The sequence below is a fragment of the Sebastes fasciatus genome, chromosome 1, assembly GCF_043250625.1.
Source record: "Sebastes fasciatus isolate fSebFas1 chromosome 1, fSebFas1.pri, whole genome shotgun sequence".
NCBI classification, from domain to species: Eukaryota; Metazoa; Chordata; class Actinopteri; order Perciformes; family Sebastidae; genus Sebastes; species Sebastes fasciatus.
In genome coordinates, this window is record NC_133795.1 from 27,257,521 (window position 1) to 27,285,087 (window position 27,567).

Below are 27,567 nucleotides of genomic sequence, written 5' to 3' on the forward strand. Positions count from 1 at the left end.
CAGTGCAGTTAATGCTTTGGCAACGCAGTTACTCTTCTACTCAGGGCTGTAAAATGTATTTGAACTGAGCAACAAGGGAGAGGCCGACAGAGGGAGAGAGAGATTGAGCTTTGGTCGAGGTAATAACCGTGTCCTTTGTCTCCTTGGCAACATACAATAGAGGAAGTTTACAAAGACCTGACCTGCCCACTTTCACCTGCCACTTTGCCAGCAAATCAACACGAGCTGTTACAGGTTTATAGGAAGTGGAGAGTCGTCCGTGACATGGAGGCAGACTCGCTGACAGGGAAGTGAACTGAGTTACTGTTTTCACTGATTCGAACAAAACAAGGTGAGTCTGATCTGTCGTTTACTTCTTAATCGAGGTTTGGACTCGCTACATATTTCGCATGAGAGGAAGATTAGGAATGTTTCCATCGACGTAACTACAAAAGACTAGAAAAGAGTTATGTGTTTTCTTAGTGCGTACACAGTCATGTTTAGCATGTCTGAAGTTGTTTCCTGCAACAGAGCTGTTATGTAATACATGTGACCTACTTTTAAAAGGTCATACACCATATTTAAGGTATTGTTTTCACTGCACAGTGTTTAGGTTCAAACTGAATATTACTAAGATAAGGGAACAGTGCATTTAAGTGTTTTTCAGCCCATGTCTTGTTTCCATGTACAGAACTAAATGGCCATGGATTCCACCTTCGCTACCCTTGCTTGTTACCTTCTGGCCCTTTCTTTTGCTGTGGCACAAACACAAATTGGAAATTCGACCGTCGCACCTACAATAACAACCCCTGGCTTAAACCTGACTCAGACAACGATATCTTCATCCAACTCTACTGTACGTGTAACAACTGTTACCTCAAACATGACTGAGAACACGACTCCATTTACCAGCACGACCAGGGACAATGAAACATCCACCGAAACTACAGCAGTTACAAATGAGAGCACAAGTCACCTCCAGACGTCTCAGTCAACAACCATCACGACTCCTTTAACAAACAGTACATCACTGACGACCACAACACCTGGCACTCCAACATTTACTGCACTGACGACACCAACAACACAGACCACAGCAGGTAACATAAGTACAACTGATACTACAGTAGTCACAACTGCAAATACATCTCACACTGTCAACACAATCACCGATTCAACGGACAGAACCACACATGGTAAGCATCAAGCTTCGGTTTTATTAATTATCTAATTGCTCAATGTAAGTTAATATTTAACTTGTGAATGACTTTAATTTGTTCCCTTTGACCTGTGTTATTAGGTTTGGGACTAAACGCTTCAGAAAAGAATATGACTATTGTCTTCAGCGTTGCTCTTGGAGTGTTTGCTCTGGTATTGGTTGTGTTTGTGTTTCACAGATGTAAACATAAAATCCAATACTTGCATCAACCTCTAAACAACACTGGTGACACGGGTAAGGACCTCCCCTTCATCACACAATCAATACCTACTATTTCGTCTGTCTATTAGCAGTTCAAAATACCTATTTCATTTTCATCAGATGAATTTGTGGCAGACGATGACACACTCGTAATTTCTGGAGGACTTTATGACGGCCATCCAATATACGACAACGTGCCAACAGCCCCAGCAGACCAATCTCAATTCCGTCTCCAGTTCCTTCATTAAGGAGAGAGAGTTCCTGCAGTTTGAGGTGTGACCTTTGGCGTCTGACAGGATGGACAGAACCCAATTTTCCTCATCCACTAATTAGTACAATTTCAAGACTGTGAGATTTAAATTCTTCATGAGAGGCTGACGGCAGAGAGGAAGGGAACATTACGATGGGAAGAACATTCAAACAAGGACAATGCTGATTGATTTGAACATTACATTTACTTATATCACTGTCTATACTAGGATACATTAATATATTAAATCTCTTAAGATAGTAATAAATAACTACACCGTTTTCCAAACCAACAATATAAATTTGTGCAGAACAAATAAGATTTCTTGTGAACACCAGTAAAGATAAATTATTCAATACAACATCGCAACAACAAACAGATTTTTGTTCAAAATACTTAAAAGCGTAGAGGGTGACTCTGTAGTCACTTAAAATCTAACTCCAAACCCCAAACAAACTGATACCTATATCATTCTGTTGTTAACACTACTGTTTAACTGATCCATAACAATACGTTCAATGCATGTTAAGAAATAAATTGGCCTCTTATTATTATTACTACTGCCTATTTGATCCCTAACAGTGCCTTATATGCATGTCAACAAATTTGGAATATGAACATCTGAACCTTTCTAATAGTATTGTGATTACAGTTTATCTGACCTGTAACAGCACTATTTATGCAAAGATCTTCTCATTGGTCGTCTTCTTTTTTTTGTCACAGCCAGTAACAGCGGTCCAACCAGCATCTCTCATCCTTTTCATTGCAGCTAATTTCAAGGAGTTCCCTGGTGATTTCTGAGTGACAGGGCTCTGGATCTGAACAAAATGTTGATCCAATTTTTTTAAATAAAAATTACCAGTCACCATTATTATTTGTTTTGTCCATGAATACAATGCAATGAATCTCATTTCTCAAATAGCATGTTACCTTTTTGAAGATGTTGAGTTTGCAGTGTGGAGGAGAGTAAGTGGGTGCGGGTGCACTTACAAAGGTCTGCCAAGAAGAGAAAGAGAAGGCCAATTCAGCTCTGCTGGCAATCTTGCACAAATGATAAAAAAACAACCCACACAACCGAGGATATTGCATTCTTTTGACAAAAAAAACATCAACCTATAAAAATACAACTCACCAAGAGATCATGTTGATCAGAGCTGTCAGACTTGGGGTCAAACTCTATGATGCCCTTCCCCCAGCGTGCTGCCTTTTCAGCAGCAGGAGGTGTCCTTATTCTGTAGGACTGTAAAGGAATTCAAAGAGTAAATGTCAGCAAAAGTCATTCATGTTTTCATTCATTTTGGAAAATGTCAGAATAATACTGTATATTACTTTGATTTTTGATGTTCCGCCAATCCTGTTTGTAATACTTCTTGGGGTTTTCAGGTCCTCATTGTGAATTTCCTATGATGCAAAGTCAATGCCAGTCTGAGTTTATGAATGCTATAGTAGTAGACAGAATCACGTAGACTAAACTCTGATGTTATACTGGTCTCTATCATCATATCCAATCAACATTTACTGTGTAAATAGATTAAACTGTCATCTACCTTGGTCTTTGGTGTTGTTCCACGTGATGTTCTGATGGATTCAGTGTCAGATTCCTTAACCACAGAAGACATAAAATGTTATCATAGTTTAATTTATCTCTTGGCAACCCAATATCATTCAGTAATAATGTATAGTGACTCATTCACAGCGCTTTGACATACAGTGCATAGTGAGAATGACACTTTTCCTACACATGGATGCACATGAGAATACACAGTGGTAGAAAGCAACTAAGTACATGTATTCAAGTACTGTACTTAAGTACAATTTTGAGGTACTTTTACTTTTGAGTATTTCAATTTTATGCTACTCTATACTCTATACTTCTTCACTACATTTCAGAGGGAAATATTGTACTTTTTACTCCACTACAGCCATCTGACAGCTTTAGTTGCTTTACAGATGAAGATTTTACAAACAAAACATGTGATCAGTTTATTTATAAAATATGATACTGTACTACAGATTAAACAATCCAACTATCTGAGTAGTTTAAAATGTGCTCCACCTCCACCAGCTGTCACATTAAAATGCTGCTTATGTGTTAAAGCATCAGTCATAATATTCCAATAATATGATATGTAATAATATAAACTCTCTGAAAGGGAAAATTCTGCTCAACAAGTACCTTTACTTTATGTATATTTTGATGCTAATACCTTTGTACTTTTACTCAAGTAATATTTTCAATGCAGGACTTTTACTTGTTAGAGAGTATTTCTACACTGTGGTATTAGTACTTTTACTTAAGTAAAATATCAGAGTACTCCTTCCACCACTGCAAGTATACGGCCTTTGTGTGCACATGCACACACCAAAACATCTTCCATTATTTTTCTTCAGACACAATTTAGGTGAATAATGGCAGTGTGTCTGTATGAAAAGGGCAAATACTGCTGAATGGTTATAAGTCGACAACCCTGATGGGAAGATGGTCTGAATGGGACTAACAGGTGAGTTAATACACAATGTCTACAGTATTTTTACCCAACCTGAACATCAAAATTCATCAAAAATCCAGAAATAATTATGTAAGAATGTAAAACGAGTTAAGACAACTTTATTTGATTTCCAACTCGCCTCAACAATTATGAATGTGCCTGAAATAAGATAATTTTCTGCATAAATCTAAAAACATTTGGTAGATTAAACTCACAGCTTTCCTCATAACTGCAGTCCTTCCATCATCCTTGCTGTAGGAGGGAGTTTTCCTGGCCTTGGAGAAGTCAAACACGTGTCTCTTTATAGAGCTCTCTTTTGGAGTCTCGGAGCATCTCCCTTGTTTATAGTTTGAGACGGGAGACTGGAATTTTAAAGATTAATTCTTGGTTAAGTACATGTGATGTCATCAGTGGCAACCTATTTGCTTATGTACAGATTTTGTACCGGCTTGTTCTTTGCTTCTGACAGCTGAGCGTTTTTCATTGATGACATTTCTTTCTTCAAGTCAGTCAGCTCCTTCTGTACATTTTTCTAATAGCAATGAAAATTGTTTAAAAAAGAATGGACTGTCTCTCAAAAGTTTAAGTACAAGCTGTTTCAGTAAAGAGAAAAAAGAAAACTAGAACATACCTTCTCTGTTATTTCTGTCTTCAGCTGTTGCTTCAGCTGATCATCATCTGTCTTGTGCTTCGCGAGATCCAACTCCTGATTTAAAGAATTTAGATTTGGATATAATTATTCATTATCTAATAATATATAATCTGGTTTCATATGTTACTAATTGGTAATTCATGATTTTAAAGCATCTTACCAGAGATCTCCTATGGGCAACAGCCTCTGCCTCTTTCTTCTTGTTCTCCTCAAGCTCTGCATCCTTTTCTTCAACCATCCGGTCATACTGGCTCTATTAATAAAAAGTAAAGTTCCTTCCAATGCAACATGTGTTTGGATTGACAGTCATGCTGAAAAAAGACCATTTTCAGAGAGTAAAACATATACTTTATGATGACCTTACCTTGTGTTTTTCCATCAGTGTGACCATATCTGCTATCTTGTATTGACACTTGAGTTCTGTGTCTTCCTTGTTCTTGATGGCCTCTGCTGCTGTTAATCTGAGCTTTTGTACCTGTAAGACAAGGCGTTTTTATCCTTATTTTTTGATTATGAAGAGCTAAAAATATGGTAAATAACATAATATATAAGTAACCTCATTCTCAAGCTCTGCTGCAAAGGTTGATTTGGACTCTAGATCCTTAAGCAACTTCTGCTGGTCTTCTTCGTTCAGTCTTTTAAGGTTCTGGGACTCTTCGTGAAGATCGTTGATCTAAAGACAAAAACAACCATCTACATCAGACAGGGTTATACTTGGTAGTTTAAATGTTTTATATAAATATTAAGAACTGGAAGATAAAAAAAAAAACATCACTATACCCCAATTTCAAGTTGACTGGATTTTGCATTCTCCTTTGCTATTTGTTTCTTAAGCATTTTATTCTGAAAATATACAATTCAACTGTTAGCTGAATACATAACAATACCATTACAGTTTCATAGTCATCGCTAACCTCTTTCTGGTATTCCTCCTGGGCTCTAAGTTTAATTTCAAATTTCTTCCTGAGATTGCACAGCTAAAAAACAAAAAACAATTTCTTGTTATTTCAATAAAATCAATAATAATAGCATTTCACATTTTCAGCGTTATAATCACCTTTGTTTCCACAGATTTGATCTGTTTCTCTTTTTCTGTAATTTCCTCCTGCAGATGTTCACACTATACACAAAAAAATCACAAAGAAATCATCATTTCAGAACATGCATCATTATGAAGTATTGTGTTACTATTGATAATTGGTTTAGTTGGCATACTTACATTTTCTTCAATTTTCTTCTGCAGAGTCTCCGTCCCTTGGCTTTTGGTTTTAATGGAGTTTACTTCCTCTCTATTTAATAAAAATATAAAAATCTTAATCTCAAAAATGACACAATGTCAAACCTCTTTAGGTCTCTAAAGTCCACACTCACCGTAAACACTGGTTTTCTTCTTCCAGTCTTTGAATTTCTCTTGTGAGATTCAGCGCCTTCTTCTCACTTACCTAATCGGTCAAAACAGCTTTCAGAATGTGTCATTCATATGATAGTCAGTAATAAAAAAATTAAAAAAACTGACACCTAATGCAAACAGCTAATGTACACAATGAATATTGTATATCACATTTGATTGGATAATTCAAACCTTTATGTTTGCCTCAATAGCTTTCACATTAGAAGATCCACTCTCAAACTGCTGTTGAATGGCCGTCTTCTCAGACTGCAGCTCATTAAAGTTGGATAATAGCTCTTTGTACTTTACTCTTAAGAATAACATAAATAAAACATTTAGATTACAATAGTTTAATATAACATTTGATATGCTAATATTATGGAATGGCTGGCTATTAAGAACTCACTTGTGCTGCGTGAAGTCTTTCGTCAGTTGCTCCATCTGAAAGGTCAGTTCTTTGTTCTTCTTTGTTTCAGTAAACAACTGTCCCTCCAGCACCTGCACTTTGATCTGACGGTATATAAAAAACATAACGCAGTGACGCTATGTACTGTGTATAATACACCATATTATTGAATATAAAAAGTTTACCTAAAAAGATCTCCACAGTGGGTAAGAGATGATGAGTGCAGTAAGAAAATCATGTAAAAACCTCGGTCTCTGTGGACTTCTCCTTTAAATTGTCTAGTGCATTTTCAGCAGCTTCACAAGCCTTCTTCAGTAGATCTTTTTCTGCTTTCTCAACCTCTGCTTCATTCTGTATCAACAAACAATGTTATCTAGGTATCTGTAATAATGGAATAAACACCTCTTTTCCTTCTGAGATGAAGCATCTACTTGTATCACCTTAAACAGCTGGGCTTCTTCAGTTTTCCTTGAAAGCTCAGCTGTGAGATCCTCCACTCTAACTTCAGTGACATCAATCCTACCCTTCATGGACTGAACGGATTTAGATGTTTTGTCCTAAGAACAACGATAGCATACAGTGAGTGTCTTCCAGTTCTATTCTGTAGTGTTCGGACTGCGATGAATGGTTGAGAAGCAAAGAATACACTCTTCTATAAAATTATAATGCACCCTACCAGTTCATCTTCAAGGATTTTGATCTGCCCATCTTTCTTTGCACTCTGCTCCATGCTCTCTCCTGTTAAGTAAAACATTTTCTTTCAGCTTAAAAGAGCATCAAATAAAAATATCTACATACTTCCTCAGTGAGGCTTACCTAAAAGTGTGTTTCTCCTTTCAAGTTCCTTGTTGTTCGCCATGAGTTTATCCTCCAGTTCCTTGGCCCTTGAAAATCATTCATAACAGGAACATAACGTAATGAGGACATTTGTATTTTGTTAGAAAAATGCTCTGAATTTTCAGGAGCTAATTATACCTCTGTATCTCTAAGGCGAGTGAATTCTGTAGCTCCTGAATGGTTGTCTGAATCTGCTCCAGCTTCTCCGCTTGTTGATTTTTAACTCTGCTGAGCTGCTGCAAGCTCAAGTCTCTGTTTTGAATCATCTCTACGTGTTCCCTTTTGCTTTGTTCCAGCACTCCCGCAATAGCTTCACGATTTTTCTGAGGGATAGAACACATTTTTAATCAAAGCAGTCGATGCACGACAGAGCCCAGCTTCACTTAAAATGACTAGAATCTCAACACACTCACCTCAGTCTCTTTACAACACTGCTCTGCAGTGTGCAGCTTTTGAAGAAGGGATTCTTGTTCAGTTTTTGAGCTTTTAAGAAGTTCATATTGCTCATCTGTAAAGTTAGTAAATATTTAATGATATCATCTTTGGTATCTTTCTCTAGTGTTCCTTCAAATAACGTGTACTAATACATGACAAATGTGTTAGAATTTTATAGTAAGGCCTACTTTTTCCACTTTTAGTGTCATTTTCATAAGTAGTTATCCCAAAATACTGATACATTTCACACACAAGAAATAAGAACCATTATAACATTAGTAATAATTAGGGCTGACCCAAATGCTTCGAAGCTTTGACCATTGCCATGGTAGTCAACCTACAAATCACTATTCGAATGCTTTGTTTTACATTTTTTGTAAATATATATATATATATATATATATATATATATATATATATATATATATATAATAATGAAAAAATCCCAATAACCCATGAATAAGGAATAATCCCACAACATTATTCATTATTCAACATTAATAATTATTAGTTATTCTCAGAAGGCTATCACTGTTTGTTGTGTTTAGAGATGCACGTGTGTACAGTAGTGCGGCAGACATAGCCTACAGAAGACCATGTCAGCCTGCCACGCAGCGCTGCTCCGCAAAGCTTCAAATACCTTCAAATATTTCTTATAGAAGCTTCGAAGCCCAAAAAATGGTATTCGGGACAGCGCTAGTAATAATATTTTATTGTTTATTGATGTCGCAGTCAAAGCTGCTGTAACATATAAGACAAAACCTAGAGAACCTAGTCATGGGTTCACACTGTGACCTTCATTCAATCATATTGTTTACCAGATGAGAATTCAGTTATCACTATAACTATTATTATTTTTCAACTAAACCTAATTGATCCTTGAACATTTGCATTCTCTTTCTTACAACTGCTGGGAATGTTATTCAAAACATGGTTGACAAAAAACATTGTTGACAAAACACTGAATGTTGTTTAACAGGAAACACTGTTTTGGTAAACAAAACAATGTTTACAAAACAAAGTTCATCAAAACTTATTTTTTGCAAAATTCTGAATCTAAAAATATACAGCTATGAGCAGCTAATCTTGAAATCTAATCATGAGCTTACTTGTTGCCTCCTGAAGTTGTTTGCAGTGGTTCTGGGTTTCATGAAGGTCAAGCAGCAGTTTTTGGAGTTCATTTTCCTTATCTTTAATCTTTGTTTGAAGCACCACAACCTGTGAATGTGAGTGACAATACTTGAGCTGTTTGTTTCAAAAGTTCCCAAATAAACAGATCTGAAGAGAGTTTTATTTTACGAACCTCTTCCTCTTTCGTGTTATATTCCTGATGGTATTTCACTTTTAGATCTTCAAATTGCAGCAAGGCCTCTTTGACTGGAAAAAGATAAAATGATTAATTTTTCTTGCTTACATGTTCTCTTAATTGTAATTTATCCTATGCCATTTAATTGTTATTTCTGTCTGATTAAAATATCTTAAGAATTGGAGTTATTGTAGTGAAAAGGCTACAGTAATAGTAAAAAAAAATAGAAAATAAAAAAACCTCTCTGCATCTCTTGTTGATCAGCTTCTGCTCGAATACGAAGGCTTTCGAATGCTGCAATCAGTTTCTACAAAAAAAGTTACATGTAAACTGACTATCAAATCTTTTGTAGTACTGCTTACGGACTCCTGTCCAAAAAATTATTATTAATAGTAAATACTTCATTATGATGTAGATTTAGAGGTGTTTTACCTGAACACTTCCAGAATTTTCCATAAAGAGGTGATGTGTTTCTTCTCTTTCGGTTTCAACTAGAAGAAAATATAAAGATTTGTTATAAAATATGCAGCAATGTGTCCTTATTTTCAGCACTTTAATAATATGGCTGGATAAGACATATATTGGGGCAGAAAAATGTGAAGCACGTTTTACTTACATAAATGCATTTTATCAGCTGACCGCTCAAAAGTATCCTTGAGTATATTACACAGGTTCCTTGTGGCGTTGTTTCTGTATTTCAAATTTGATATTAACAAGACATTATGTACAGACAAAACATGTATATTTAAAAATTAGATCGTCATGTTTGTCTGGCTTCTACAGAGTATGTCTAGTGTGTCTCAGAGCATTTTTCAAACAAAACCCATACTTGTTCCTCAAATCCTCATTTTCACTGATCTGTTCCACCAGCTTTACGCTGAGACTTTCATTTCCAAACTGTAAAAACAGAACACACACAATAGATACCAATATACTAGATATCAAAGGGTTTTAGAGTATGCTGCTCCTCTATTATCGATAATCTTTTGATAAAAAAAATGAATATGTGGTTAGAGAGACAGAGAGAGAAAAAGACAGATAAAGAAAACTTGTCACTGAGGTACAAACCTGCAATTCTTGAATGGCTTTGCGCTGAGTTTCAATTGTTCTTTTGTTTTCTTGGAGTGTCCTTTCCTTTTGCACAGTGTCAGAGTCAACTTTGACCTTCCAACACTTGACTTTCTCAACTTCATCAAACAGCTTGGAATAAAGCTCTCCAGGACTGCAATTATACTGAGGGAATATTCACAATGATGGGAAATAAATTGACATACCATTGAATAAACACCTAATCACCAAATCAATCCTATATTCATGCTTCACATTTTTGTACAATGAAAATATTACCTCGCCTTTTTCCATTAGTGGCACAACTTTCATCTTGGGGAAGTCTTTAAAGGGGGGACAATAATCAGTTTATTACAACGTTTAAGATTCTTGCCAACTTTTTGTGCTGAAATGATATAGCCAGAAAATACCTGGTCTGGTTGGTTTAGTTGGTGCAACCACGCTTGTATTGGGGAAAGGCATGCTCTGCTCCTTTTCAAAACCTTTACTGTAACCCTAGGGGAAAACAGCAATAATGCTTAGTCATCAAATGATAATGACTACTACCTCTTAGACAGCCTACAACAATGAAAACAATGGATACAAGTGTACATGTACAGGCTGCTCCACCCAAGTGTGTGAAGGAGCACTATCGCAGATCCTTCCTTTCTGCAGCTGTCAAGACTATACAACCAGCACTGCTCCCAGTAGACCACAAACAGCACTGCTCCCAGTATACCACAACCAGCACTACTCCCAGTAGCCCACAACCAGCACTGCTCCCAGTAGACCACAACCAGCTCTGCTCCCAGTAGGCCACAACCAGCTCTGCTCCCAGTAGACCACAGCCAGCACTGCTCTCAGTAGACCACAACCAGCACTGCTCCCAGTAGACCACAACCAGCACTGCTCCCAGTAGACCACTTACACGCCAAAAAACTGCCAGTAACCTGATATTTTCAGGCGGAATTTCATTCATTCTCACTGTGCAATATCATTTTCCACTTGTGCAATTTTGTTAATAGTCTGTTTATTGTCAATACTGTATATACTGCTCCTATTTTTATACTTCCTTCTATTTAAATGGTTCATATTTTGTTACACTTTGTTTAGCTCTTTTTTTTTACTGTGTTAGCTGATGCATCTTGTTTTTTGCACTATCCCCTTTGCTGCTGTACACTGCTAATGTCCCCACTGCGGGACTAATAAAGGAATATCTTATCTCTTATCGTATACTGTATGTTTAAGACTCTCATTGCTGGTAAGAAAAAGAAAAGCTGTCTTATTACTGTACTCTGTCAGAAACTGAGCTAGCATCAGCGTTTTGTCTTGATTGTATTCATTAATATGTACTGGAGGTTATTGGTAAATGAACCTGTTACCTGCTGTACTGTACTCATGAAGTCACCACAGCTCTCCTCACAGATCTCCTGAGGTCGGACAGCAGACACCTGTCCGTTACTCACCCTGGGAGGAACCAGCAGCTTGAAGTTAAACCCTCTGTCTCTCTCCATCCTGAAACCACAGACAGTGTTTACACGTGTTATGTCAGCCTTATCTAGCTAGTTAACAACGTACAGTAACATCACTGAGCTTCACTAGATAGTAGCTAGATAGTTAACTTGATAGCCTGTTAGCTATCAAGTTAACCGACGTCACTCGACGATAGCTTATTTAACGTTAACATATAACCGCTAATTTACATTCACTTAACGTTAATTCCCTCCAGACAATCACAAAACAGCTGCCAGGCAACACATGTAACGTTATTTAGGCAAACAGCGGCCGACTAGTCACTAGTCACCTACCTATCGACGGACATGTTCAGAGTTTAAAGCATTTAACGTTACTACGACCTGAGCCGTTAGTTAACGGTTAGTTAACGGTTATACACTGACCACTGTATGCGGGCGCGTGCAGGGACTTTACTGTTGAGTTCAAGGAGTGAGACGTTAACGGTTTATTTCAAATGCAGTGAGACCTTAAAGGTTTATTTCAAATGCAGTGAGACATTAACGGTTTATTTCAAATGCAGTGAGATGTTAACGGTTTATTTCAAATGTAGTGAGACGTTAACGGTTTATTTCAAATTCAGTGTGACCTTAACGGTTTATTTCAAATGCAGTGAGATGTTAACGGTTTATTTCAAATGTAGTGAGACGTTAACGGTTTATTTCAAATTCAGTGTGACCTTAACGGTTTATTTCAAATATAGTGTGACGTTACCGGTTTATTTCAAATGTAGTGAGACGTTAACGGTTTATTTCAAATTCAGTGTGACGTTAACGGTTTATTTCAAATTTAGTGTGACGTTAAAGGTTTATTTCAAATGCAGTGAGACGTTAACGGTTTATTTCAAATGTAGTGAGACGTTAACGGTTTATTTCCAATGTAGTGTGACGGTAACGGTTTATTTCAAATGTAGTGAGACGTTAACGGTTTATTTCAAATGTAGTGAGACGTTAACGGTTTATTTCAAATTCAGTGAGACGTTAATGGTTTATTTCAAATGCAGTGTGACGTTAACGGTTTATTTCAAATTCAGTGAGACGTTAATGGTTTATTTCAAATGCAGTGTGACATTAACGCCCAACTACCGGGAAGATTACAATACAGTAAGTGTCATGTTATTAAAAAGAAGTGTCATATCAGTATAAGTCTAATGCAGTGCAAAAGTGAGCCAAAGTGAAAAATGTACAACGGAGTATTAGGGCCACATTGAGGGAAAAAAATCTGAGATTTATAGAATAAAGTCATAACTTTACAAGAAAAAAAGAAAATAACGTAAAATTATTATTTTATAATATTATGACTTTATTCCAGAAATCTCAAGATTATAATGTTTTCCCTCAATGTGGCCCTAATACTCCTACCGACGTATGGTACCGTCGTACCATAGACCTACAACAATGATAAATAAAAATGAAAATGTAAACAAAAAACAGTTATGCATTTCCATTTTTATAAATCCACAGGGAGCCCCTGGAGAGGAGCTAAAGAGCCGCATGAGGCTCCGGAGCCGCAGGTTGCTGACCCCTGGGTTAGGGCATATGAGCAGGACATTATGCAAATTCAGCACAGAATGGGGAGCATCTGCACAAGCCGACACATGGAACTGGTAAGGGGAGGGTGAAAACAAGTTTGCTGTAATAAGTTAGTTTAGTAAGTACGTTTTTTATTTGTCTACAAATATATTGACTGAATCATTATTTAAAAGTTTTCTGAATCTGCTCTTTCAGGGCAAACATTTCCAGAAGAATGAAATGTTCAGACGAAGGCTGTGATATGTGTTAATAATAAAACAATAATTTAACTAGTTATAATAATGGTTCAAAATTATGTAAAATTGCATAGTTTTAAGTCAAAAACCTTCACATTTCCTTGGGGGAGGACCCCTAACCCCAATATCTCCTAGTATCTTTTATTCACTGTAGAAACTCAGAATAATATCTCTTTATCCTGCTGCATAATATGTAGGAGCATCCTGACTGGGACACTGCTCCTAAAACCTGAATGATACCCTGCTATAGGCCACAAACAACACAGGAAAGCACTTTAACTATTAACACTAAACACACCACCTTAACTCTGTAATATTATTATAGACCTACTATGCATAGTATAACAATATAGCAATAAAAGCACAACTGATTATGATTGACACATTATAACATGCTTAAAGAAGTGATGAATAAATAGGAATAAGTCGCAAAAGATTGCAGATAGGGGCCGATACACACGCCAACATGTGAATAAGGGGAGTAGGCCTACTGGCACTTACTTACTATTACTGGTACTTTCCACTTCAAGCATGGTACAGATCTTTTTATATATATATATATATATATATATATATATATATGTATATATATATATATATATATATATATATATATATATATATATATATATTTCTCAGATGGAAAAAGCGTGACTGAACTGTTTAGCACAGAACAATGCATCAGATCTGGTAGCATGGCCTGACTAATCCTTTCTGAATGTATGATGGTGTGCAGGTGTAATATTTGTATGCAGAGGAACAATAATGAGGTCCTTCACAGCACTTCAGTCTCATCGAAAGCAAGATACAACTACTGCCCTTCTCTTAAAACATTACTCATTATAGTAACAATAGGAAGGTGTGTTTTCCTTTCTGTCTTTGTTATATAATTACTAGAAGTTAGTTATTATTAGACACTCATAGGACTATTCTGTCACATCCTACATTTTCTTAAATTAAGTTATGCTGCAAGAGAAATACTTGATTACTGCTGAAAAGTTGATTCCTAAGTAGACCTTTGGCACCAAGTGACGTCTTAGTTCTGCTGGTTGAATGTCATTCTGTTTAATGAGAGGTGCAGTATTGTACTGATTTGTATCTTTGAAATGATCAACAATACATAATTAGCTTTGAACGTTAAGATTACAATGTTCAACCAGCGAAAAATAATGTCAGAGGTTATTATTGTCTAGCAAATGTTATATTAAGCCTACTTTATATATAGAGATTTTTTTTTTTTTTTTACTTTGGCTGTTATAAAATGGCAAGAGCATAATTTGATAAAATAACTTAATGCTGTGGAGGCATTTGTCTTATGAGACAACACAAATGACTATGCAGTAAATCAAATAATGCACTTCCTCCATCCAGTCTGTTTAATAAAGGTTAATGACATGATACTGGTATAGTTTCTAAGAAAATAGAGTCAGTGCATCTCTAAAGAACAAACATTTTTCGGATCTCAGATTTATGAGAAACACAGAATACAGACGACTTTTGTGTTCTTGTCAAATGACAGTTTATTCCATTTTCTGACACGTGTTCAATATACAGTAACTTGCAGTCAGTGGCACATTTTCATATCATGTGAATACACAAAGCTATGCGACGAGGTTTAATGCCCTCAGAATTATAGATAATTCCCGTCATCCATCATCCAAAATGGACCAATAAGCAAAACACGTTTAAAAGAGAAATAGAGAATTAGTATGAATATATTTGTGGAATATATAAAGTGATAGTGGCACCAAGGATGTTTTTAAACCTTCCAAAACGGCACTGAGTCAGCAGGTCCTTGTAAACAGGAAAACTTCTTTATAAATGTGTTTTGAAAGTATAGTGAGGTGAATACTATAATTATGCACTTTCACAGAGAACGTTCGCAATCGTATTTAATTTTTTTTTAGCTCTGCACTTTGCATGTTCCCTATTGAAAAGTAACTATTTGACGGCACATTTTAGAAGGTTAAAATGCCAGAAATTGTGTACTTCAGAAAGGTTATACTGATACCATCGGAAATAAAAAAAAAATACCATTAATATCCTTACAATATAAGTGACATAAAAGCCTGAGCAAACTTGAATAGTCTTCCAAACAATCCCTATAACAATATTAGAGGTATTTTATTGGAGTTTAAAGGGCTTTAATAGGTGTGTAAATGTTTTACATTAAATTCCAGATGAGGCTTTCTGTGGTGGTCTTCAAAAACAACTAATCATGAAACAGAAGAAGAACGCTGTCCTGTTTCACTCAACCATCGGTTCTTCACACCCACCCACACACACACACACACACACACACACACACACACTTGTATATATGCCTCACAGACAAGATTAAATTGAACAAACATGTAACCTAACCTGGTACAGAACATTAGACAGTGTCTTCTGTGTTCCTAGCTTCTGCCATCTCCTTGGAAGCAATGTCCCTGTTGGACTTTTGTTCTCTACCTCCCACCCTTGCCTTCCTCTCCTCCTCTTTCTTCTCTTTGGCCAGCAGGTGATAGTTGAGTCCCATCCCTGCAAACAAGATGAAACTGGAAACGATGAGGAGGATCCCGCAGCCCTGGTACGTGTATTTGTAATCATGATAGACGTCTTTGAACTTCCCTGTGAAGAGAAAGAGAGTTGCATCATTTTTAGACACGACACGGAAATAAAATCAAATGGGTGACCGTGAACTTCATATAGAAGGTGATGTACTCACCAAGCAAAGGGGGTCCTAACAAGACAGGACCACACTCCACAATAGTGACCAGCCCGACAGCACTGGAGAAGCGCTGGGCTCCCACCAGGTCCATCAAGGTCTCAAACAGCACCGAGCTCAGCCAGCCAAAGGCGAACCCAAAGAAGATGGCATAAATCACAAAGCCCTTGTAGTCTGTGGATATCGGTGCTAGAACGTGGCAAACGCCGTTGTACAGCACGGAGGCAGCGAAGAAGTACTGTATTCTGGGCCGGACCCACTTGGTGTTGGCCACGATGCCCATTGAGGGGCGGGCGATCATGTCCACAATAGCCAGCACAGACAGTAAGAAAGCAGCCTTGTCTTTGGGGATGTCTTTACTCTTTGCATAATTACTGAGGAACACCAGCGGCGCAAAGAGGCCGAAAAACATAATAATGTTGCCAATGATGTAAAGCAAAAAGCCTCGGTGCTTGAACAAAGAGAGGTCGATGAAGCTGTTGATGGTAGACGATACAGTCCTCCTCTCCGTGCTCTTCTCTGCAGGTTTGGGTTTTGGTCCTATGGGCCGCATGAGGGAGCCGGCAACACAGCAATTGAAGAGCACGCCGCCCAAGATCAAGAAACTTCCTCTCCAGCCAAACTTGTCAAAAAGCCAGGTGTTGATAGGAGCCATGGTGGAGAGAACGACGGGGCTGCCGGCCATGGCGATCCCATTAGCAATGGGCCGCTTATGGAAGAAGTACTTTCCAATCATAGTGAGGGCAGGGTTGAGGTTGAAAGCCAATCCCAAACCTAAAAGAATAAATAAAAAAAAAATGCGTGAGTGTACTTGACATCTATAATTAGTAAAAAGGGAAGATTAAATTGGAGATTCAAAGCATTTCTTGGTGTTTTTATTTTTGAAGAACACTAGATGGCAACAGTGCGCAGTACAAAAAGAAATAGGTGACTCATGACCAGACTCAAAAATATAGAAAGTTAAATTTAGGTACCTCCCACCACACCAATACAAAAATACAGTTGTTGGACAGTATTGCAGAAAGAGGCAGCAATGAGGCCCAATCCAGACAGGCACCCTCCCGCCATCATGACAGGACGACTCCCATATTTATTAACCAGCATGCTACTGATGGGACCTGAAGAGCAAGAAAAAACAATGCACAAACACAGATATTAGACAATGGTGATTTCTATCCAATCATCAATGCACAGGTCACTATATTTAACCACCAGAGGGCTCTAGTGCCACAGCTGTGGCTCGGCAAATTCAAACAACTTCTGCAATCATTTTTGTCAGTGCTGCACTGCAGTAGATGTGTTCTCATGCCATTAATAATGCGATGTGTCAGGAAAAAACACCAAAGCTGGAATGAAATGAGCATTTATTTGGTTCAGAGATTCATAAAAATTGACAGAGGAATAATTTGTTGGTGGATTCTTCTTAAATGGGCTTTAAATGCATTTGAAATGATTATTGGTCAGTTCAGATAAGCGGGTGGGTGTATAAGTGTGTGTTTTGAAGGGACTGGTGTGTGTATGGGGTTAAAATAACAACTGGTATCTTCTTAAGTGCAGTTTTTGGCACCTGGTGCATTACTTTCACAGACAGAGTGACAGAATGAGGTAACAGTAAATCAACTTATTAATATGCATGCGGCTTGGATTCAACATCAATTCATGAAAATCGGTATGACTTGTAAATAAATGACTAAAAATGTTCAGGTCCCCGAAACACCATCTCCATCTACGGCTTATAACAACCGGCCTAAATGAGTATGAGGACCCACATGGAAGACACTTCTGCCTTCCTGCCAAATCCCGGCACCGCCCGATGAACCCAAATAGAAACTGACAGTTTTTGTTTAGAGGTTGTCCAGACTCATTTGCCAGCACGGTGCAAGACAAAGGGTTTTTAAATTGTAATGCAGGCAGTCTCCGCACCAACAATGAGTTCTTTCCTTCCGCCTCGCAGGGAGAGTTGCTCGGGATGAAAAAGGTTGGAGACAAACCAATGTAGAATATTATGAATGTAATGAATCAAAAATTGAAGGAGTACAGAGGTACGCAACAGTAGCTTGTTAATGAACTTCTCCTGCCGATGTGCTCAGAATGTTTAACGCAGACTCGGCTGTCATCTACTCACAGCGCTGACAAACATTTCCACGCTTTAACTTTCAATTACCATGCGTAGCTTGCTTTCAATTGTGTATATTTACATCTAAACATTAGCATTAATTAACAGTGTTACACCTGAATATGCATGTTGAGTACACTGTGACTCATAACTTGTTAGGACATGTGCGTATCTCTTTTCTACAGCCATGAAAAACCCACACAAGCTGATAAATACTGCTATTAAACAAAGACAAATGAGCAACTCGGTGACCTTTAACCACTGCAGGGAATGTTTTGCTGAACAATAAGCAGCATTGATTCCTTTAGCATACTTCTTGTACAGTAAGGACGGCTTAGTTTTGCTCGCCTTTGACATGTAATACTGTTAATGTTAAAGAGGACCTATTATGCTTCTGTGCTCTTTCCTTTAGTGTATTATAGATTTTTGTGCATTTAAATGGTCCGCAAAGTTACAAAGCCAAAAGTCCACACCAAAGGGAGTGAAGCTTGGTTTATGGTCGCCGTAGTGAAGCCGGCGCGAGGTGCGTGCGCCAGAAAATTACGTCATCACGGCTTTCGCGTAGTGGGCGAAGGCTCCACAAGTTGTTACAGCACTTGGTCGTGCATCTCTGAATTTCTGTAACTACGCGCCCACTGCCCCAACATGGATTCCTTCGAGGTTCGCCTGTACAGACAGCTGTTCATTGAGAGACCACAGGGACAGTCACATGACATTAAATTCTTGGAAAGAAATAGGCAACACACTGGGGAAAGAATTTTTTTTTTTGACGCGGACTGTGAAAGAATATGAGATTGTTTTGTAAAAGCTAAAAAAAAAGGTCAAATGGAAAGAGTGGTGACCCGAGGGGAAGCACCGAGACAAGGAAAGTAATTTTGACTTGGAGATAAGCGACAGTAATAATTAGAGTACACAAATGCAATGTTCATGTTCATGTTCATGTACGTCCACGTTATCCACCGAATATTTTGCTTGTACGCCCCCTGGCATTTTGGAGCATATTGCAACGAACAATGCGTTGAGCATAAACGCCTCTGTGCATGCTTGTAGAGCGCGCGTGCGGCAGCTACGGAGGCCTGCTCCGCGGTGTCTCGCCTTTTTTTCCGTAACGTGGTGATGTCACCAAGTAACACATTTCTATAGTAGCTGTCTTATGGCTAGTTTGGCACGCCCTCAAACAAGCATTTCAGAGAGCTGCAGAAAAGTAAAGCGTCTTTTGAACAATAAAGCATGTAAACATGTTCTAGTAGAAACCCAAAATACAAGTATGCACCTGAAAATGAGCATGATAGGTCCTCTTTAATAGCAGACATTTGGCAACTTACTTTTATAGAGGTCATGTAGCAAAAAAGATAGTTTAGATGTAATATGTTCAACATTATGCACAGTTGCAACACTAGCAATAAAATACCATATCCACTTGTATTTTATTGCTTGCAGATCTTGTAAATATATTTCACGCTCAGGCCAGAGTAGAACATTTGATATAAAGTAGTTTTATATTGTGTAATAGTTTAGTTTGGCACACTGAAGCAACTTTCCTAAAACTTCCCTGAGATTAGACAAAGATGCCTAAGTCATAATTTTTCCAGTTTATCACACGTTAGAGTAAAGAGAACTGCAGCGTTTTGATTTCAGAGCAGACGGTCTGGAGGGACGAGGACAGCTCCTTTGAACTCTGTTCTCTCCGTGTTGAATATCACGTACATGAATAGCGCCTTATCATCACCTGACCGGCCAGACCTGTGTGACATCACACAGCGCCATCTCATCAGTGCTGGGACACAACCAAACCCCTGGTGGTCTCCCACTCTCCAAGCACAATGAGAAAACAATAAGCGGGTATTCATGTGTTCCAGAGACAGATAATGCTGCACTTTCATAAACAACACTTCAATAGAGGAGTTAGAGTATTGATTTATCTCAAATGTTTGATTGAAACCGCGCTATAATTCAGAGAATGTCTGGCCTCAGTCTTTGTGGACAGACTGAGGCTGAAAGGCTACAATACAACTCTGTATTTGAGCAATAGATTGACTTTTAACACTCCGGGAATAAATCTTTTACAGTTGTGCTAAGAGCCAGAAATGGATTCCATCTATAAATCATCTTGATGTCCTAAATGTCAAGTGTTAACAAACCCATGTTTGGCAGGTTGAATTTTGGGTCGTAGCTCACCTCCGCCGTACATCACCGCTAACATGATGGAAGAGATCCAGGACACCTGGCTGCTGGTCACATCGAAGATCGCCTCAATCTCTTTGAAGAAGACAGTGATGGACTTGGGGAACGCATAGGAGAAGCCGATAGAGATGAAGGCTCCGGCTACCACCATCCATCCCCAACCACCCTCGGGAGGTGTGTAGCCTACAGGACCACCGACGGCGGGCGCCATTTTCACTCACAAAACTTCTCTTCAGTTTCAACACGTAATACAGATACGAGGACCTGTTCAGGAGAGAACAAAACAGTAAAGAACATAACTTTAGTTACTTAGACTTGGTGTTTTGTCCTCAGCTTTGAAGCATTTGACATCAACAGCTCTGAACGTTTTTGGATCAACTCTGTGAATGGAAAACATCAGCAACAAATTAAAGGGGCTCTATACGATATTCAGAGCATTAATATTGCTGCGAACAACTATTTGCTATGTAAGGGATAATGTGCAGCGAGCCGGTCATTGTTGTGAAATAAACCCCAACAGGGTGATGCGTCAGACCTCCACATGAAGCGGAGGGGTCTTGCATCGCCCTGTGAGGCTTTATTTCACAACAATGACCCATTAACTGCATTTATTACACTGCTTTTTACTTCAAAAATCAATAATTTGACACAAAAATTATCTCCCAGAGTCCGAGATCAGAATTGCATCCATAGCAACGATCTGTTATACATAGCAGCGCTCTGCTATAAAGAAATAACAGACTGTAGAACGCTGTGATTGACCAATCAAAATCAAGTATTCAACAAAGCCGTATAATAAGTAAAAATATAGAGGGCCGTGCGTGCATTTTAGTGCATCTGAGTCTCTCTGTTTTGCCCCACTGGCGAGCTAACAGTCGCGATTACCAGCACTGTTGCCATTGTTTGCACTGTTCGTGCTGTTAGCATCGTTAGCTGCTAGCTGCCGGTTCAGCTGTCTCCATGTTGAGAGCCGTGTGGAGGCAATAGAAATGCTCTAAATTCTGTATTGAGCACCTTTAACCTGGTAGTCAAGATGATCTTGTCACACAAAATGAGCCTTGCAAATGGTTATATAGCCTTTCATCAACTGATATCTAATTGGACAATAAAAAGAGGAATTAAAGAAACTAAATACATAATAAATACATTTTATGACAATTTTAACATGCAATGAATGTTATAGCTGAATTCAAGACAATTTATACAGGTTTAAAAAAAAAAAAAAAAGATTTATTTTAACCAGTGGGTTTTCCATTTATCTTGTCTCATTAACAGTGCACTGTGGGTGTTTTCTAGCAAAGGTGTGTTAATATTGATGCTACAGTCTGATTGGTGGTATACAAACAGGAGCTCTTATTGGCTATCACCTAAATGCCTACAGACTCAACCTTGAACTTTCCATGATGGTAGAAAATGTATCACAGCTGTGATCTGGGGCTCAGATGTTTTTATTTTTTTCTATTTTCAAGGTTCATTGAATCCTAACTTTAGCTTCCCATTTGAAACCTCAAGGTGAATGACTCAATGTATTCATTTAGGTTTTAGATAATTTTCTACAAATTGTGGAACCTTTTTCCAGTGAGTTGCCTTACAGCTCCCAGGTTCCTCCTAAAAGGGTATACATGTCGTGTTTCAATGAGCATGAATATGGGCAGATGACGCACACCAGTTAAACTGTGGCTGGAGGTTTTCATTTGCAAATTTGATACAAAGCTGTTCAGAGCTGCTGAATGTTTCAAAGCCGAGGAGAAAAGACTGTCAAACAGACAATGAAAGAGAAGCAGTACAAAGAATAACAAAATTGCTTCCGTATAAGTAACTATGTTCACCATTTATTATCTTTTTAACCCCCGGTGAGTGCTTGTCACATCGTTTAAACTCTTTCAAAAATGTTTTACCTACTATGTTGAAGATATCTATGCTGATTGTTGTCAGTATTAATCTTTGTCTTTTTCCATCTGTCTCATGCCGTCTGACCTGTGTGTCTCATCTTCAGTACTAACTGACCAAACTTTTGCTATATAAATTCTCTCTCAACATGTGCAAACTGCAGTACATGCTCTGTATACTGACCTATAAGTACCTCTGAGTACTTCTGCTTTGCAGATACTGCATTTGGAAAGAGATCAGATTTGTCTAAAAATATTTCCCCAACTCGATAAAAGAGTTTAAGATTAAGGATGCCGTTTTTGGCCTTGTTCTCTGCGTGTATCCACTGAGCTCCCACCCGCTGAGCTCCCACAGTCTCACTTTAGAGGTGATGAATAAGAGTCCATCTGCAGAGTCAAACAACTTACTGTATTGTTTGCACAGGGGAGACTATCCAGAGAAAGCATCGATCACACCACGAACACTGGTTGAATAGCTCAGGGCTATGCTCAGTAGTGGGGGATGATATAGTGTTTTTCAGCCGAGGAGGACTTGATTTGGTTGATGAATTGGTTTAGTGCTCTGAAAACTTATTGGCTAAGCCAGTTGTGTGCAGTGAGTAGTGAATATTTAATGTGCTAAAGAACTTTTTTTATTGAGCTGGGATTTTAGCTGCTGCTATGCAGCTGTAAATGTGCCTCCTGCATTATTCTACAGATGCAATAGGTAATGGAGGTGAAATAAGAACGTATGTCTTTTATTTATTCATACAGACAACAAGGGTCACTCACAGTAATTAGATAGTAACCACTAGGATGTAACAAATTACATTTGCATATAGATAACATATAAAGAATATTTGAATACAAAGTACTGTGTGTTTATACAAGATTACGTAACAGAGGCATATTTGCTGTTTCAGGCTTTTACTTTTACACCATCATCAATACGAGGTGGTTGTTAGGAACAACAGCTGACACATGCTCTTTGTTCAATAACGTAATAGTGTCACAGCCTGGTGATTTGTAAGATAGAGCAACATAAACAATTAACAACTGTAGATGCTTTCAGACCAGTGTTCAGGAAAGGTTTGTACCTACCAATGACAAAGACTACTAAGAAATAGTCAATTACCCTTCAAATCAACGTAGCAGGATGGTCAAATTGGCAGCCATTTTTATGCGTACCGTTGCCATCATCGCAACCGTTGCAGCAGACTAACCTAACTTCTGCATAAACCGACTCTGGGCAAGTCACGGACTCACTCATGCCGGCTTGACGTTTAAAACAACAGCGTCTGCTGCCCACTTAGCGGCGAAGCGACACACTTTCACCATAACAAAAATTGTTTCAAAAATGTCTTTTGTAGTCAAATTACCACAGCAAACAGATCAATGTCCGTTCTACTCCTTTTCCATTTCTATGGTTGACATCAATCTGTGTGTTGAGTTCTGACCTGGTGTAGCTAACTTAGCTTAGCATAAAGACTGAAGCTGGGGTAAAACAACTAGCATGTCTCCGTCCTAAGATAACAGTAGGAAATACAACAATATGTAATCCACATGTATTTTATTTGTTTAATCTGTACAAATCTGTAACATCCAACTTCCATGGTGTTAAATGGTTTCATTTCAAATGATTAGATTATTTAGAAATTACCACTCTCTATCAGTCTATTAACTGATGTTATTTAGCAATCAGCTGATACACCTTGGAGCTGTCATTCCTGTACCTCCTTCCTGGTTTTAACCAAGCCCCCAGGAAGAGCTCCAGACTTTGAAGTACATTTTTGTAGTGGCCAAACAGCGGTACTACAACTTCCATGTCCATCACGTGATGCCATTGGGCCCAAAAATACTTTTTCACATAGACTTACATTGGGAAAGAGACGTCTGTAAAACAGCGGGTAATTTTTTTGTTGCGGTAAATCAACTTTCCAGTACGAACACTTGAATAGCCCTTATTTAAATCATTAGGTCCTAAAAGTTGTAAAATGCACTAATAGCCAAATCCAGAGTTATTTCCCTTCCTCTGTTCATGTGAATGATACCCAGACTGAGACCAGCTCTACGGGCCCAATGGATGAAGATCTGGGTAGTTTTATACTTGGTAGTCAAACGTTTTTTGCTTCATGCACCACTGAGCAATTTAAATGAACGGGGCCTCGTCTCCGATGCTGTATCCAGTTCTCTTAATACATTCATAGTTTTAAAGTTAAGCCAAAATATTCCTCTGTCAATGTTTATACTTCTTGAATATCAGTGGAACCACTGTGTATCTTTGTTGGTTAACATAGGCTGCATTAATGTATGAATGTGATTTTTGTCATGTGGTGGTTTATTGTAACAGTTATGAAATTGTTATCACCTTTGATAAATAGAAGAGCTGGATGTTCCTTCACACCTGTCACGTTTCCCACTCTGGAAATGGAGGTTCTGCACAATCACAAGAAAGGTCAGTTTAAAGATTTTCACTGTCTAAGAATATAGTGACCACACATCCAGCAGGTGGCCTCTCAATCAGGACAATATGCTGGGGAAATGTTCTTAACTGGCAGCAGAGACAGCGCTGTGTTTTTAAAAGAATGACAAATTCAGGGGGTTGACTTTAGATGATGAATGGAGGAACGAGTTAAGACAGACAGGACTCCAGATAACACGGCAAAACCTCAGAAATAATGAATAAACCGGATAATTTCATACTAAGGATTGATCGCTTGGCTCTGAAATGGAGAGAAAAGCATCAAACAACTGTGTGAAAACTGCAGAGTCGATTGAATTATGCCAGGTATTGGAGAAGGAAATAAGTAGACAAAATGGGCAGAGGCACCAATGCTAACCCCCCGTCACATTGTAAAGGTCTAAATAAAGCAGTCAAGTGCCACTTGACGACACAGACATACCAGCAGAAAGTATTGTGGGCTCAGCAGGGGAGATTGCATACAAGAAGATTTTGTGTATAACCTGCATAAAAGAAACATCTTCTTTGGGATAGATTTGACTAACATGGGTCACTTAGTCACAGCACTGTCGAGACCCTGAGCTTTGTATGTGAAGCGATGAAACCCTGTTGTTGGACCCTCCATATAGAAATATCGTACTAAATCTAGCCCATGACGGGAGACTTTGGCCAATCACAGGTCATTTCAGAGAGAGAGAGAGCGTACCTATTGGCTGTTCATTCAACGGAGGCAGCTGTCAATCATTCACAAACTCCGATAAAACGGTCAAACTAGGCAGCGCTGATAAAACATTAATCAATATTCTGTTACTTTAATGTCTATTTCTCACCTCAAATGTTTTCACAAACATCTTGTAGTGTACTGTTTAGATGTAAATGAGAAAGTTTGCTCCAGCTGGTGGGCAGTGCTTGGTATTTCCTCAACTTATCTCAACATGGTGGACGGGTATGCCGGGTATCAATGAAATCTTGAGATGCCATTAGGAGCAACAGAGGACACCAGAGAACATGTTTTTTTTTTCTCCAGATTACCTGTCTCATGCACTACTGTCAGGATATAGTGACCATTTTATAAAAACAACTTTTTTTTAAATCATATTTGCTCCATTTCTACCCACTGCAGCTTTAATCATGAACTACACTGAATTGGATAGTCAAATAAAATTGTGTTGGAAAGAATCACAACAAAAGTAGCTGTTGAATGAACATGAAAATGTACGTCTTTGTGCTTCTAGCAAAAGAGTTTTCATTCATTCTCCCTGCAGCCACGCTCTGGGCCTTTTACGACCCCAGGTTTTTCTTATACCACTTATTAGATCTGGTAAATTTGTCAGATTAATTATAGATGCGAGTAGCTTGTTAAATATTTGCTCAGGGAAATCACACTCTCACATAATAAGTATTGTTAGAACAACTGACAAAGCACTGCATCTTTCATGAGTATCCAACTGAAAATAGCCTACTAATGTGAGTAATTACTTATAGGGTGATAAATGTTAAATGTGCACAGTGTCAAATGTCTTACCTTGACAGGAGCTCTTGAACAGGGCCAGATGAGCTCTGCAGATAAACAGCAGTCTCGGAGGCACGTTAAGTCGCTGCAGACATCATTGAAGGGGACTGAGCGTCTCTGAATATGTATGAAATATTAAAAAAAAATCGCTGCATATGTTTCACAGATACTCCAGGTGTTATCTGTTGGTCTATGTCCGCTGTGACAGTCCAAAAGTTGCCAGTGGCACCTCGGCCTCTGACTTAATCTAAAGTGACTTCAGTGAAAAGTTGAGTTCATTCTGTGCCCACATCAAACAGCTGGACGATCTGGACACTATGGTGCTAAACGCTGAGGTCGGTCAAGCTCTTATTGGCTGTGGGAGGCTTAGTGACATGCCCCTACAATACTTTCTCCACCCCTCTGTCATGTGCTGAGCTCACACTCAAAAAGGTTAGAGTAATTCACTGCACAGCCCCTATAGTATGTGTGAGCCGAGAGGATATCGAATAATGTCTGCACTCTAAGAGATAAGATGCTTTCTGAGACGCGGATTTCCTGCATTGGCTGATTTATCAGTGCTATTCAATTGAATATTGCGCCTATAAGAAATCCGGACATTGTTAACCTCATCCACCTGAAAGAAAGATTTCTGAACACTTCAGGGGTCAGGTCTGGTTGAGCCTTTCTCCTAAAACTCCCCGAGGTGCCATCAATGCGTCTGTATCAGGGCTTGGGAAAGGAAAGGAGTACAGCGTGTACTTGCAAAGTGACGTCAAATTCTTGACACCCTTGAAACATTATTTCTCTTTGTTGCGTTGTTCTACGTTGTTCCCCTCATTTTTTTTTCCACTCCAATAAGGACTTTTATTGCTTTTCAAACAGAGGATGCAGTCGAGCACCACCTACAATTCAGTGTTTTCTCCTGGGCCAGCATTTATTCACAAGTGCAAGAGTGTGAAGAATGGAAAGGCATTTGGGACACGCTCACTCAAAAACACACACACACACACACACACACACACACTTACACACAGGCATGTATTCATGCTATCTGCAATTTCTAAGAAACTTTTATTACATGCTTAAAAATGCAGGCACCTTTTCTTAAATCTCTAACTTCTAATTTTTAAGCCATGCTAGCGACAATGCTCTACAGATGCCAATGTTGCTCTGTTGGTTGGCTGGTCAGTTGGTCCAAAGTGAAATATTTCAACAACTATTAGGTAGATTGTCCTGAAACTT

General features: G+C 38.4%; 2 protein-coding genes and 2 long non-coding RNA genes across 6 annotated transcripts; 2 read left to right on the top strand and 2 right to left on the bottom strand.

The window, feature by feature from the left end:
* The first annotated feature begins 197 nt into the window (after positions 1-197).
* LOC141771047 (uncharacterized) lies at positions 198-2,714 on the top strand. Of its 2 annotated transcripts, XR_012594650.1 has the most exons (4): positions 198-331; positions 671-1,175; positions 1,280-1,432; positions 1,520-2,714. It is a non-coding gene; the product is annotated as an uncharacterized LOC141771047 (long non-coding RNA). The 2 variants fall into 2 exon arrangements; XR_012594649.1 differs by lacking the exon at positions 198-331 and having other exon boundaries at positions 526-1,175.
* On the bottom strand, positions 2,276-12,155 carry sycp1 (synaptonemal complex protein 1). The gene is made up of 35 exons (XM_074640822.1): positions 12,020-12,155; positions 11,594-11,726; positions 10,643-10,727; positions 10,512-10,555; positions 10,233-10,397; positions 9,994-10,061; positions 9,781-9,854; positions 9,597-9,655; positions 9,405-9,471; positions 9,162-9,235; positions 8,968-9,076; positions 7,837-7,931; positions 7,562-7,746; positions 7,403-7,470; positions 7,263-7,324; positions 7,027-7,143; positions 6,833-6,937; positions 6,587-6,690; positions 6,373-6,490; positions 6,162-6,232; positions 6,010-6,079; positions 5,848-5,910; positions 5,705-5,767; positions 5,571-5,633; positions 5,347-5,463; positions 5,155-5,265; positions 4,951-5,043; positions 4,770-4,844; positions 4,584-4,670; positions 4,354-4,500; positions 3,197-3,250; positions 2,979-3,050; positions 2,782-2,889; positions 2,580-2,645; positions 2,276-2,467 (listed from the first exon to the last, which is right to left on the bottom strand). Exons 1-35 carry the CDS (start codon positions 12,031-12,033, stop codon positions 2,327-2,329), a joined length of 3,147 nt encoding a protein of 1,048 aa, XP_074496923.1. The 5' UTR covers positions 12,034-12,155; the 3' UTR covers positions 2,276-2,326.
* A 654-nt stretch (positions 12,156-12,809) lies between these two features.
* LOC141771051 (uncharacterized) lies at positions 12,810-16,866 on the top strand. The gene is made up of 4 exons (XR_012594651.1): positions 12,810-12,826; positions 13,191-13,329; positions 15,995-16,063; positions 16,727-16,866. It is a non-coding gene; the product is annotated as an uncharacterized LOC141771051 (long non-coding RNA).
* Positions 14,977-26,671, bottom strand: slc16a1a (solute carrier family 16 member 1a). Of its 2 annotated transcripts, XM_074640862.1 has the most exons (6): positions 26,356-26,671; positions 24,738-24,805; positions 20,496-20,765; positions 17,176-17,319; positions 16,202-16,975; positions 14,977-16,104 (listed from the first exon to the last, which is right to left on the bottom strand). In XM_074640862.1, exons 3-6 carry the CDS (start codon positions 20,710-20,712, stop codon positions 15,869-15,871), a joined length of 1,371 nt encoding a protein of 456 aa, XP_074496963.1. In that variant the 5' UTR covers positions 20,713-20,765; positions 24,738-24,805; positions 26,356-26,671; the 3' UTR covers positions 14,977-15,868. The 2 variants fall into 2 exon arrangements, with proteins under 2 accessions (XP_074496963.1, XP_074496968.1); XM_074640867.1 differs by lacking the exon at positions 24,738-24,805.
* Between the last annotated feature and the right edge of the window lie 896 nt (positions 26,672-27,567).